The following is a 14,891-nucleotide window of genomic DNA, read 5'->3' as shown; positions in this document are numbered from 1 at the left end:
CATTCACCCCTCCAACCCCTCTAACTGCAAATATCACTCATAGCAACCTGAAGGTACCAGTTGTCATTATGGGACCTATCAAGCACAAAGCTCTCATCAACGTTGATCTGGGAGAGGGGTTTAGAAATTAGACAATCACTTCAGATAAAGACTTGCCTCTATTCATTAACCATGCCAGTGTTGCCTATGGATTTCATGCCTCGTATGTCTTCCCCCTTTTCTCTGTCTAAGTCACAGAGGTGCCACGGTCAATTGGTCGCTGTCAATATTACCCAGATTTACAACAAAGCAATGATGGCATTTAGCTCACACACCTCTCTTCCGGTAGTGATCCCCTCATTATGATGGAAACCGTTCGCAGCTGCAAGAAACACGGCATCAAGATTAGAGCATACCCCGGCCTAATATCGTTTCTTTCGACGTCTATTGCTCAACTACGTATTACAATATGTTTCTCGTAGACATCTTCGACACAATTAGTGTGATTCCGGGATTCTAGACTTCTGGCTATATACCCAAGGACCTCTTACGATATTAGTATCAGACACACTAAATGAAACCTCGTAAGTGTATATTACTCTCTGCCAACGTGTCCTAGTTGTCGATTTCATGTTGTTTAGTTAGAGGGTTCCGATATTACCATTCTGATACCCGTACAATATAGATTCTGATACGTATTCTCCTACCTAGCGATAGGGAGAATAGATAAAGCCACATTTCTTACAAATTGTCAATAAACCTGAAGGTGTAAAATGTGCCATGAAAAGTCGCGAGACAGGCGCCAATTTAGAGATCCCAGATAACAGAGGGAATTTCTCCATCCAGCTTCTTTTCTGCAAGAAGGGTTCCGGGAGCCCCGGAACGCTTGTCCCACTGAGCCACGGCAACACTTTGGCTGCTTTCCAATGCCACCGCAACCATAGTCTGGGTACCTGCGATGCTGAAGTGGCGAGGGGAGGAGCCATAGGCTGGGTACAATCCGAGGAAAGAAACCTTCTCAGTCTCTTTTCCACTGGCGTCAGCGCACATGTATACGGCGAAGGAGTCTTCATTTGGGCCGAATGTGTTGTCGAGACGGTTGGAGACCATGATATGATTGTTTTCAGGCTATGAGACAAGGTGATGTTAGCTGAGGAATCGCATTGAAGGACATGTTAGGGGGCAACGCCCGAGACTTACCGAGATTGCAATCTCAGCGGCCTTGGAGCCAGCAGGAGAATATCCATCACCATAGGTACTTCCCTCGTAGATTTTGCGGAAGGAAATTCCGTTGCCTGAATATGTGACCCGGAACCCACTCAACTCGTTGCTCAGCTCCTGCACAAGGTAGAAGTAGACATCTGATGATGTGCTGTTCGATCCGCGGGGGGTCCAAAACACGCCATGCCTGGGTCCAGATCCTGGGTTCACGGCCAGTGGCTCGATCGGTCCAAGAAGACCAGTCAACGAGTTGACCTGGAAGACGCGGACAACATCGGCTCCAAGGTCGGGTACAAGGACAAAGCGTCCGGTAGGGTCGACAACTACTCCATGGGGATGGGGGGCATCTTGGCGAGAAGCGACCGGACCAGGAGCGGTCATCTGGTATGTGAAGGTTTGTTCATGCTTGAAAAGTCCCAGGACAGGGTCCACTGAATACGTCGAGACAGAAGATCCGGAGCTATAATACCAGAGCGGAGTCAGCAGCTCGTACCATATTACGAGATATTTTTCCAGGGATTCAATCAAAGCTTACTAGTGTGCCACAGCAAAGAACTTGCGATTCGGCATCTCGGGTGCAGAGTACATGGCTGACATGACAGGGCCGGCGGGAGTCTTCAGTTGCGCAAGCTTGGTCAGTGTCCCATCTGGATGAGTTCTCAGGGCGGTTATAGTGCCATTGGAAGCACCAATTGCTTCGTCGAGGCAATACAAGACACTATTGGGACTATCCAGCATCAGCCAGGATGGGCTGCTGCCGCACTCTGTTGTCTGGGAGAGGGTAGATAGCTCATTGGACTCGGAAAAGTCCAACGAGGTAACAAGACCGGCGTACGATGCCGCATAAAGCTTCGTAGCAAGGGCAGCGTGCCCAAAAAGGGATGCTGAAAAAAATATAGAAAACGTCTTCATTGGGTCTCTTCCTTCTGCTCTGGTAATTGGATGGAAAGGTTGGGGAATAAAGACATGAGTGAGGTAGTTGACAGTTTTTCTATGCCTGACGGTCTGTCTTCAGGGATATGTCGAAATGGATGAATTCCCCACTGTTTCACTAGGTTCCACTAATTTTAGATGTATATTTCCCCCATGATTCCTATTGTTCAAAATTGTGTACACTTGATAGGGTATGGTTTCGTTCTCTTATCACTCCCAAGGTTGGCACACCAGGTTAAACGTTAAACGAGTTGCCACTCTTGGCGCCAATGCTGTTTTGAGTTTCTGACGATATTTCCATTATCGGCATGCCGAAAATGAACCCGATTGAATACGATGCCGATTAGTAACATATCGAGGCCCAGATCGAGGCCCAGACTGGAGAATACCTTCAAATTATGAAGCAGTCATGGTCCAGACTTTCATGTTTAGTCTTTTTACGGATGTTCTTCATCATCATCAATTATATGATTACATGGCATACACAAAGTTGCCTTCGCCGTTTTGGTCAACAAGGTTCTCAAAAACGAGATTTGGAGTTTCCTGACGCTTTCAAGTCTGCACTTCATACACTGAAATCAATGACCTTGCGCATTCCATATACTATCACGCCCAGTTCCAATTCAGGCATCGGATTCGAGATTTACATACAAGTCCAATATAGATCGATCCCTCGCGTAGTACTCCGTACCTAACCAGGCATACTATGAGTTGGTATAGCCCTGGAGTGATCTACTGCTGACCTTACCTGTCAGCAAGGTCCGCTTCCTCGTATCCTAAATTAGCTATACAAAGTACAGAAGGATTCAATTTCAACGGAATAGCCTGATGAAGGCCCCACCTCTCTGGCATGTAATCTCAGCTTTTAGCACAGGTACGCCCACGTAGTTGGTTATTCCTCCCAGATAGGACACCGGTGCATGAAAGTTAGTATGAAGATAGTTTGACCGGTCCCAGGAACCGACTCGCCAAGATGCGCAGAACTTTATTTCCTGCAGATCAGCCGGTAGATTCCATTCCATGAAACTGACGATTGATATCGCACCCCTATTACACGTGTTGTAACCGGGATCGTAGAGTCCTGTGTGGGTATTGTTCAAAGATTCGAGGGTCGGTATCAGTATAGTATCGAGGTAGAACACGCAATTATTATGAACATATATATTTGATGCTTCCGATCGTTATTTCATGTACACCAACCTACTGCTTTCCTTTCGTTTCTGTGTACATTGCCCTCCGGGCTATTTTTCCTCATCATGAAGTCCGCTATCATCACCTCCATTCTCTTCTCTGTGGCTGCCGTCCAGGCCTATAGCCCGGCCGAGCAGATCGACGTCCAGTCTCACCTGCTTTCCGACCCCACCAAGGTCGAGGGAAAGACTTACGACTATGTCATTGCTGGTGGTGGTTTGACTGGTTTGACCGTGGCTGCCAAGCTGTCCGAAAACCCGAAGATCAAAGTACTTGTGATTGAGAAGGGATTCTACGAATCCAACGATGGACCGATCATCGAGGATCCCAACGCCTATGGGGAGATCTTTGGAACTAGTGTGGATCAGAATTATCACACAGTTCCCCTCATCAACAACCGAACTGGAGAAATCAAGTCTGGCCTCGGTCTTGGTGGCTCGACCTTGATCAACGGCGATTCCTGGACGCGCCCCGACAAGGTCCAGATTGACTCATGGGAAAAGGTCTTCGGCATGGAGGGCTGGAACTGGGACAATGTCTTCCAGTACATGCAGAAAGCTGAGCGCTCGCGGCCCCCGACTGCCGCCCAGATTGAAGCTGGTCACTTCTATGACCCTGCCTGCCATGGAACAGACGGAACCGTTCATGCCGGCCCTCGCGACAACGGCAAGCCTTGGTCCCCACTGATGCGAGCCCTCATGAACACCGTCTCCGCTTTCGGTGTCCCTGTCCAGAAGGACTTCCACTGCGGTCATCCCCGTGGTGTCTCGATGATCCCGAACAACCTCCATGAGAACCAGATCCGGGCTGATGCTGCTCGCGAATGGCTTCTTCCCAACTACCAGCGCGATAACCTGCAGATCCTGACTGGCCAGAAGGTCGGAAAAGTTCTGTTCAACCAGACTGTATCTGGCCCTAAGGCTGTTGGTGTGAACTTTGGTACCAACAAGGCTGTTAACTTCAATGTCTACGCTGAGCAGGAAGTTCTGTTGGCCGCCGGATCTGCAATTTCCCCTTTGATCCTTGAATACTCCGGTATTGGTATCAAGTCCGTCCTCGACAAGGCCGGTGTTGAGCAGCTCCTCGAACTCCCTGTTGGTCTCAACATGCAAGACCAGACCACTACCACTGTTCGATCCCGCGCCAACAACGCACCTGGACAAGGCCAGGCCGCTTACTTTGCCAACTTCACCGAGGTTCTCGGCGACCACGCCGCCTATGGTATTGAGTTGCTGGACACCAAGCTTGACCAGTGGGCCGAGGAGACCGTTGCGCGCGGTGGTTTCCACAATGTGACTGCCCTCAAGATCCAGTATGAGAACTACCGCAACTGGCTCATTGATGAGGATGTTGCATTTGCCGAGCTCTTCTTCGACACCGAGGGCAAGATCAACTTCGATATCTGGAACCTTATCCCCTTCACTCGCGGTTCCGTCCACATTCTCAGCAGCGACCCTTACCTCTGGCAATACGCTAATGACCCCAAGTTCTTCATGAACAAGCTGGATCTTCTCGGCCAGGCCGCTGCCACCAAGCTGGGTCGTGAGCTCTCTAGCGCCGGTGAGATGAAGAAGTACTACGCTGGCGAGACTATTCCCGGTGACAACCTTCCTCAGGATGCCACCGTTGAGCAGTGGGAGGACTACGTGATGATGAACTTCCGTCCTAACTGGCACGCTGTCAGCACCTGCTCCATGATGTCCCGCGAGCTTGGCGGTGTCGTCGATGCTACTGCCAAGGTCTACGGTACTCAGCGCCTCCGTGTCATTGATGGATCCATCCCTCCCACTCAGGTGTCCTCTCACGTCATGACCGTTTTCTACGGTATGGCCTTGCGTATCGCCGAATCCGTCCTTGAGGACTATGCCAAGAAAGCTTAGTTGGATTACTTTGCGTGGATGGTCATTTTGGCCAAAGACAAATTTGGCCGATCATCCCGACAGTGGGAAATTCCTTCCCCCTTTTGGATTTGCGAGGGGACTCCGCACTCAATAATGTCCTGACTTTAATTGGAAGTTATATATTCCTGCCCCCGTTCCTTGTTATTCTCTTTGTTATTCTTTTTCTCGTGTATACAGGTTTATGCTAGACTTATAGATTTAAGATTTTTTAGATAGAAAATATAAAAAAATCTCAGGGGCAGCAAACGAAATTTCTAAGTAGGGTAGTGTTGCACAAGCGGTAAATAAATAGTGTCATTTCATATTTTAGAAAGCTGCCAGTAAGTTAGCCCCAGTGGACTCGGTCGTAGAATATACACTAGCTAACTAGCGCGCCAGTTCCTCGACTGTGGTATGTCGGTAGCCAATCAGCAGCTTATTTACTTACTCTATTGCGGCACGTGGGAAGCTATTAATAGAAGTAATCTTATATATTAGAAGAGATAAATTAAGAATAGACTTAGTATAGTTCGGATCGATAATATCGCGGACTATAAGCTATCCCGATCTTATAAGAATAATTAAGAGTACGACCTCTAGGAGTACTAGTCGAAAATCGCGTATAAGTAGATTAAAGGGTTACTTAATTAAGAAATAATTATAATCTTAGAAAGAGGAGTAGACTCCTTTCCCTATTATATAAATAATATAATATATAAAGTAGAAGTACTTATTAGAGGCGCTAAAATCACTAATAATATTCGACGCGAAGTTATTAAGTTTTATAAGATAAAGAGAACCGACTTTAGTAGTATAGATAGCTTTATTACTATATATTAAACTTAGTATAACTAGCTTAATTTATATAAAGTAGAACTATATCTATTTAGAGTACTTTTTATTATACTTTATAAGCTCGAGGGAGAACTCGACTTAATTAAATTTATTTACTAGGGAATAAGAGACTTAATTCCTTATAAAGTTGTTATAATATAATCAGACATAAGGCTATTCCTAGATTAGTGCCTTAGGCCTATAGGAGGTTTGCCCTCTCCGGAGGGGGATCGCCTATATTTCCCTATCCTTTTAAGAAGGGTTCCCCGCGGGAACGAGACCCTACTCTACGTATTATATTTCCTCCCGCTATTAATATAAGGAGACTATATATAAATTAGACTATATAGAGGAAGTCTAATAGCTCTTTAAGAAATAGTCTTTAACTTCTAGGAACTACCTATCTTATTACCTTCTCCTACCTAATTAATAAGTACCTATCCTAACTTATAGAGTATCTTTTAATAATTCTATTTCTTCTTTTTTAATTATCTAAGAGAATAGTATTAAGAACTCGCTTTACTCTCGCTATAGAGGAGATACCGAACCCTCCCTAAACTACTAGGGAAATACCTTTTATTAAAGCTATTTCCTAGACTAATCTAGTCGAACTAATTACCGATCTTAATATAAATCTTATAGCGACTTAAGTTACTATAGAGAAGCTATAGAGACTTAAGGACCTTTAGGATTAGATTAAGACTTTTAGAGCTTAGCTTATAGGCCGAACCCTAAATAAACCCCCGATAAGCCTCTTTCGAGATATCTATAATACCTCTAGTAGAGACTAAGAAATTAAACTTAAGAGTATACCTATATTTACCCTTAATTATACCCTATAATAATACTAAGAATAGCTCTTAGACCTATAATAATAATTTAAAAGAGCGCTAAAGCGCTACTATAATAATCGGACCTAGATTCTTAGAGTACTTAATAATATAGATATAACCTATAGGTAAAAATAATATAGATATATTAATAAAAAGATACTAGTTCTACTATAAAACCCTAAGGAAGACTAGCTTTATTTTAAGAACTAGATCTTAACCTTTATTAAGAATATAGCTACTTTAGAATCCGAGGTAATAGGCTAACTCGAAAAGGCCCGCTAATAGAGAGATAAAAATCTTTAAAAATTCTATATATATCTTAATACCCTAGAACGTTATTTTCTAAAAATAATAGAAAAAAAGAGGGCTCTTTCTTTCTTTATAAAACTCTTATATAATCTCTAAAATAAAATCCGTTATTATATTATTAAACTCCCTAAAACTTAGGAAGATATAATTAATATTATATATTATTTTTAGGATTTTAAGAAATCGGAATTAAATTATAAATAAAAATATACTAAAACTATCGAGAATATACTATAAAAAAGAAACTCTAATTAAAATTCTTAGAAACCTTAATTTATAGGAAAATTAAAATCTAAAAAAGATAAAAATATACTATCGGATAGGCGTCTAAATCTTATTAAAGATAATAAGAAATATAACTAATACTTTAATTATAAAAGTAAAAAGTACTACTCTAATAAATACCTAAATCCTTCTAAAGGCTAAATAACTATAATAGTATAATTAGTCTTATAGAGAAACGATAGTAAGGTAGAGTAACTTTTATACCTCTATCTTTTCTTATAATAGGAACTAGAACTCGGCTTTATCTTTTAATTACCGCTTAGAACGACCTCGAAACTTATATAAATCTTAATAATAGAGTTAAAGTTAACTTTATAAGCTTCTAATTCGTTAAAAGATATAAATTTAATTAAGTAAAACTTACTATACCTCTCCTTTATACTATTAACTAAAGGATAATACTAACTTATAAAGTATAGACTATCCTATTAAAAGCTACTAATTTAAAGGATACTATCTATTAATTTACTTATATCTATATAGTAATTAACTAAGACCCCTAACTCTTTAGAAGCCCTATCCTTCTCTCTATAATAATAATTTATAATCTTAATATCTATATTATAGGACGAAGTAGCCTCTAGTAATTTAAGATACCTTCTATTAAAATATTACCTCTAGCCTACTTTATTAAGGAAATCTATAACTTTATATATATTTTCGCTATAATTAAACTATCTAAAAAAGTATAGCTATCTATTAACTATAATACTACTAAAGTATCGCCGGAATACTATTAATTATTTACTAAATTAGTATAGTTTTAAGACTTTTTCTTATCCTAAAACTTAAAAATCTTACCTTCTTTAAATAAGTATAACTATATTATTAATCTAACTCTAGGGGTAAAGATCCTATTTAGTCTTATATACTCTTTATTATAAAAGGAGCTTATAGAGCTATAAAAATACTTTAATAAAAACCTCTAAAATAGTCGAATCTATAAATCTAAAAGCCCTATTAGAGCCCTTATCTTATTTATACTAAAGTCTAATAGGAGCCTATAACTTTATATCGATTATTAAGGACTTAATAAGATTTTAGTAAAAAATTAGTACCTATTATCTTTTATTTTAGAGATTTTAGACCGGCTTTCTAGCTCTAAGATCTTTAGTAAGATCGATATTTAAAATATCTACTACCGAATCTATATTAAAGAGAGCGATAAGTAGAAAACTATATTCCGAACCTATTATAGATATTATAAATATATAGTTATATCTTTTAGTCTTATAAACGCTTTAATAATCTTTTAAAACTATATTTATATAGCGCTTTATAATATTCTCGATACCTTTTCGGTAGTATACTGTTACGCACTAGCTAACTGGTCACAGTTAGGTTAGATGGGTTCAGGGTATACTTGCCTTAATACTCCTCGAATGGTCTAACGTCAATAATCCGGTCTCAACTGAGCTAATGCCGCGTAGGGCCTTACTATAGCCTAAGTCCTTTTAAGCGATTAAGGAACTGATGCTAGGTAGAGCGCCGAGTAGATCTATACCGGAGTATTAGTCTACTCGTAAGTATTATTAGGTTATAATCAAGTAAAGAGTTATAGTAATCCAAAAGGTAAATATAAGTAATAATATATAATTAAAGACGAAGAACTAAACTAGATATATAAATAAGTGTCCTTATATATCCCTAAGTTCTTCCTATATAGAATAGTAGATAGTAGAATAGTAGAATCGCTTTAGCGGATTCTACTAATCTACTTACTACCCTTCTACTACCTATATAATCATATAATACTAAGTAGTAGTTGTCTAGTACGTAGAGTAACCTATATAATAGAAATCCTCTATAGGGTAGATCCGCTTAGGGCGGATTATACTTTTACTTAGTAAGCTTATACGTAATCTACTAATAGGTATCCTAGTTAGCTCTCGATAGCCTATTAGTATATCTAGTAGGTTACTACTAATTAGTAACGGATAGGTCTATAATATTACCTCCCCTCTTCCTAGGAGTTTCGTCCCCGAGACTTATAAAGCTACGGTATCCCCCCTTAGGTAGGTAATAGATTTCTTTTCTTTAAAATAATACTTCCTTATTATACCTAAACGAAAGGCTAACTTTATTTCCTTACTTACTCCTAAACTTCCCTCTAATTCTTCTAATACTTATTATCGTTAGGCGATTTATATTAAGGATAATAGTTTTACTACCTTTATTTCTTATAATTATTATAAATCGATAGGTATTACTTATCTAATAGACCGTTCTTATTAATATTCGAAATATACCTCGTATACTCGCGCGGGTCGCTTATATAAGTGTAACTTTTATACTAGTCGGGAATAAGATTTATTATATTGTATTAAAACTAAACTTTCTTCGGATCTTAAAACGAATAAAAGTAAATTCGATTTATTAGAACCCGAGTTAAGTAAACTATAAGCTTATCTTATAGAGCTATATTAAAAATTATTAAATAAATAAAAATAATACTAGGAAGTAATATCTAGGCAATATCGATTATATAAATAAATATCCTTCTTAAAATAAAAGGGTTTTAAAATATTAGAATATAATACTAAACTCCTTTAAATTCTCGATAAAAAGTAAATATCCCTAGAATAAGCTTCCCCTTCTACTCTCGACTTTAAGTAGCTTACTACTACTACCGATTATCCGAACTTTAATTAGATATTAGCGGAGATTACTAATCTCCTTATTTCTTTTTAGGATAAATCCGGTTTCGTACCCTCCTCGCTTTCTATTATATAGGGGTCCTTTTTATCTATTAGTAATACTACTAAACGAGCTAGTAGTAGCCCCTTAGGTTCTAGATAGGTTCCTATATATTTTTTAAGGTAGGGTACCCTTTCTACTAAACTAAGAGTTATTACTAACTATTATACTATCTATCCGATAGGATTCGTTCGACTTTATATTCGTCCTCGGTTTCTTCGATTTCTATATTAGTTATAATTTCGGCGTTATCTAGTACTAGTTCGAGTAATAAGATATAAAATACTATATAGAGTTTTTATATACTTTCGGGTAGCTTTAAGCGATAATTTACTAGTCCTAATTTTTCCTTAATCTTAAACGGTCCTAGTTATAGGTAGTCTAATTTATTACTAGGTCGCTTAGTTTTAATATTACGTTATAATAGGTAAACCTTTTCTCCCTCCTTAAGATTAGGTCCCTCTCTATAGTAGTCGTCGTAGTATTTCTTTATATATAGATTAATAAAGTTAATATCTCTAGCTAGTTATATATATAACTTTCTTAGTCCGCTAGCCTTTAGTCTCGCTAATTCTACTATAGTTATCTTATTAATTAGTTCTCTAAATACTATTAGATTATATCTATAGTTCGTAAAGAATAGTATTTCGTTAGTCGTAGAGTACGCTATATTATTATATACTAGCTATACTATTAGTAGTAGTCCTATCTAGTTATCTTACTAGTAGTTTATATAGTATTATAGGTACTATTTTACTATCTAGTTTACTCTTTCTATCTAACCGTTAGTTTATAGGTAGTATATAGTAGAGAGTCTAAACTTAATACCTATCTAGTCCGCGAAAGACTTCTATATATTCGATATAAATAGCTTATCTCTATCTAATATAATCTTACTTAGTATTCTATAGTTTATAACTATATATCGAAGTATAATATTCGCTATTTAATTAGTATTAATAGTTTCTATAGTCGGAATTATATAGGCGTACTTAGTAAGCCTATCGACTATAACTATAATTATATTGTATCTATCTAAGGCTAGTAACTTCGTAATAAAGTCTATTATAATCTATTCCTACGGCTAGGTTAGCGTCTTAGATAACTATAATTCTCCGTAAAGTACGTATCGTATAGGTTTATTTCGTTAGTATATATTATAAACGCGGATATAGAATCGAACCTTTCGCTATATATTTAGAAAATAATAATTTCGTATAATATATTCGATAGTTTTTTCTACTTCTATATATCTATATAAAATATTATTATAATATCGACGTATAACCTCTTCTCTTAACTTACTTAGAATATATATTAATCTATATATATAGAGTAATCCTTAGTCGTCCTTAGTAAGTTTTCTACCCTTCTTAATAAATTAGTTAATTATATCTTCCTCTAATATATCTTTAATTTTCTATAAGAAGTCGTTATTTTTAACTTCTATCGTCGTAGCTAGTAACTACTTATTATACGAAATAGTACTATTAGAGTTTTATCTTAATATGGTAGGATCCGCTACCTTAGTTCCTAATTCGTAATCTAGTTGTCTACTTAAAGCGTCGGCTTATCCGTTCTCTATTCCTTTATAGTATTCGATTTTAAAATCGTATTATATAAGGGTTTCGGCCTATCGCGCTTATTATCTCGTTAACTTCTTCGTTATAGTAAAGAATATAAGATTTTTATAATTAGTTTTAACTATTACTATATATTTTACTCTTTCTAGGTATACTCTCTAGACTTAGAACGCTAATACTATAGCTAATAGTTCTTTATCGTATATATTGTAGTTAAGTTCCGCTAGAACTATTTTCCTCGACTAAAATATAACTAGTCGGTACTTACCGTTAGTTCCTAGTTATATTAGTCTTACTCTTAGAGCGTAGTCTAATATATCGGTTTCTATAATAATTAGTCGGTTATAGCTAAATATAGCTATAATTATTCCTTTATTAAAGAGTTTTTTAAGGTCCTAGAACGATTTATCTACTACCTTATCCTATATAAATTTCTAATCTTTTTTAGTAAGATAGTAGAGTCCTAATATAACTCCGGCGTATCTATCGATAATCTTCCGATAATAGTTAGCTAGACTAAGAAATTATTATACTTCCTTTATATTTTTAGATATCGGCTATTCTATAATACTTTTAATCTTATCTTCTTCTATCCCTAGTCTTTTAGGGGTAATATAGTATTCGAGGAAAGTCGTTTCCTAAACGTAGAATTTATATTTCTTTAGTTTAAGAGTAACTTCTACTTCTTTTAGCTTTTATAATATAAGTCTATTATATTTAATATAATCTTCGAGTGTTTCCGAGAAGACTAAAATATTATCTAGGTATACGATAACGAAGATATCTAAATATTCCTTAATCGCTTTAAAGATAAAGCGTTAGAATATCGCTAATACGTTAGTAAGGCCGAAAGGTATAATCTTATATTCGTAATATCCGAACTTAGTTCTAAATACTATTTTCTATTTATAGCCTAGCTTAATCCTAATATAGTAGTAGGTATTAGTAATATTATACTTCGAAAAGTACTTAGTATATCTAATCCTATCTTATATTTCGTTAATTAAAGGTAGCGGGTATCGATCTTTAATAGTAATCGAATTTAGATATCGATAATCTATATAAAGTCGAAGACTCCTATCCTTCTTTAGTATAAAGATAATAGGGTATCTAGCTTCTAACTTCGAGACTTAGATATATCCTTTTAATAGATTTTTCTTAATATAATCCTTAAGTATATCGGACTCCTTTTATAATAACTAATAAATAGGTATAAAAGTTAGTTTAGTACCTTTTATTATATTAATCTCGTAATCTAAAGGTCTATATTTTAGTAATACTCTATTAGCTAATACTATAAAAATATCTATAAACTCCTAGTATTCCTTTAGAATTCTAGGTATATCGCTAGTTATATATAGCTTTTTATATTTAATTATTATATAGTCCTTTAATTCTTAGTCGGATATATCTAGTAATTATTCTATAGTATCTAGGGCGACGCCTATAACTAATACTCTAGTCCTCTTATTTCGGGACTATTTACTACGCTCGTTTCGTTAGGTAGACTTCTATCGACGTATCTCGTACTTATTATATTCTTATATATACTTATACCTATCGAAGGTAATTCGTCCCGATTACTAATTAATATTCGGGTTATACTTCCTAAGCTATAGAATATCTAGAATAGTATTATAGTCTCCCGTTTCTAAGATATTAAACCGTATTAATTCTAGGTATCTATAAATAGATATAGATAGTATAATAGTTTCCTCGCTAACTCCTTCTAAAAGTACTTCTCCGTCGAGTCCTACGACCGGTATTACGTATAGTAGGGGTTTAGTTATAACTTACCGATCGTCTTTAAACCTTAGGTTTATAAAGTTATTAGTAGCTCCTAAGTCGATAAGAGTCTATACTATTCCTATTAGTAGGTTTATATATAGTTTAATATATATTCCTAATAGTATTACCGCTAGATATATTATTAGTCGATCCTTATAATTATATATCTAGCGTCTATTATACTAAATTCCTTAGTATTCTTTCGTCTATTATAGCTTCTTTATCTACTATAGTAGTTTTAGTTCGATACTATAATCTAACTTTACTAACCTATAAATAGTATACGTTTCGTCGTAGTATATAATACTAGCTATCTTATTATATCCTAGATATCGCGTATATTCTTTATACGCGTAAGTAGAATTTTCGTAAGGGTATCCTACTAGGTCGTCGCCTTCCTTAATTATATTAATAAAGTATTAGTCTAGTCTACTAAGCTATATCTTTCCTTCGAGATATCCTATAAGCTCTTTAGCTTCTTTATTATCGTAATAGTTTGTAGGGCTTTCTATTAGTATCTCTAGGATAGTTTAATCTATTCTAAGAAGCGTATCTAGCGTTCCTAGATCGCTATTAGCTCTAGGGATCGGGTTCTATATCTCTATAGGCCCCTTATCGTTAGTCGTAAGATACTTAGGGTCCTAGGACTTCTTTATTCCCGTATTTATAGTCTCTAGTCCTAGCGGGTCTTATAACCGCTAACTAAGGTCCTCTTTAGCCGTAAGTCCTATTAGGTCCTAGATTAGTACCTAGGGTATATACTATATCTACCCTTAACTTTCTACTATATCCTAATCGATTTCTAGATAATCGAGTTCTAGCTCGTCGGCTAACCCTTTAATATATAGGTTACCCGCTATTATCTCTTCTAGGCTTAGGTTAATCTATCTTACTAAGAGATCTTCTAAGAGTTCGTCCCTTAGGTCTATAGCGACTCGCCTTTTCTATCTAAGGCTATCGATAAGGGTCCCGACCTACCCTCTTAGGTCGCCCTATTACTTATTAAGATATATTTCCTCCTAGTATTCCTAACTAGCGCTTATTCCTTCGGCGCTAGTACTTATACTAGTAGTAGCCTTTCCCTCTTAGGTCGCTTATAGTATTTCGCGTATCGCCTATATATATTACCGTTTCTTATATAGTTTCTTCTATTTATATTCTTTCGCGCGGTATCCTAGTTTCTTATAGATAAAGTAAAGATTCTTCTATCGACGCTTATCTTATTCTTTACGTATCGCGTTAAGGTCTATCGGTATTAGGCTATATAGGTCTATATATCTCGCCGGTCGTAGCGTAGACTACCTAGGTCGCCTATCGTTCTAGCGATACTAAATAGGTAGTCGCTATCCGCCCGTTTT

At 36.8% G+C, this 14,891-nt stretch overlaps 2 protein-coding genes across 2 annotated transcripts; one reads left to right on the top strand and one right to left on the bottom strand.

The window, feature by feature from the left end:
• Window positions 1-786: 786 nt before the first annotated feature.
• N7537_010703 (Cytochrome cd1-nitrite reductase-like C-terminal heme d1) lies at window positions 787-2,112 on the bottom strand (the record flags this gene model as incomplete). Its single annotated transcript, XM_056901757.1, has 3 exons — window positions 787-1,107; window positions 1,180-1,660; window positions 1,736-2,112. The coding sequence occupies 3 exons, from the start codon at window positions 2,110-2,112 to the stop codon at window positions 787-789; spliced, it is 1,179 nt and encodes a 392-aa protein (XP_056747044.1).
• A 1,277-nt stretch (window positions 2,113-3,389) lies between these two features.
• N7537_010702 (GMC family oxidoreductase) lies at window positions 3,390-5,204 on the top strand (the record flags this gene model as incomplete). The annotated part of the gene is made up of 1 exon (XM_056901756.1): window positions 3,390-5,204. The coding sequence occupies one exon, from the start codon at window positions 3,390-3,392 to the stop codon at window positions 5,202-5,204; it is 1,815 nt and encodes a 604-aa protein (XP_056747043.1).
• Window positions 5,205-14,891: the final 9,687 nt, after the last annotated feature.

The sequence above is a fragment of the Penicillium hordei genome, assembly GCF_028827395.1.
Source record: "Penicillium hordei strain IBT 12815 chromosome Unknown utg000006l_segment0_segment0, whole genome shotgun sequence".
In the NCBI taxonomy this organism is placed as follows: Eukaryota; Fungi; Ascomycota; class Eurotiomycetes; order Eurotiales; family Aspergillaceae; genus Penicillium; species Penicillium hordei.
The sequence above is the reverse complement of the archived record's forward strand: the minus strand, read 5'-3'. Positions and strand labels throughout refer to the sequence as shown.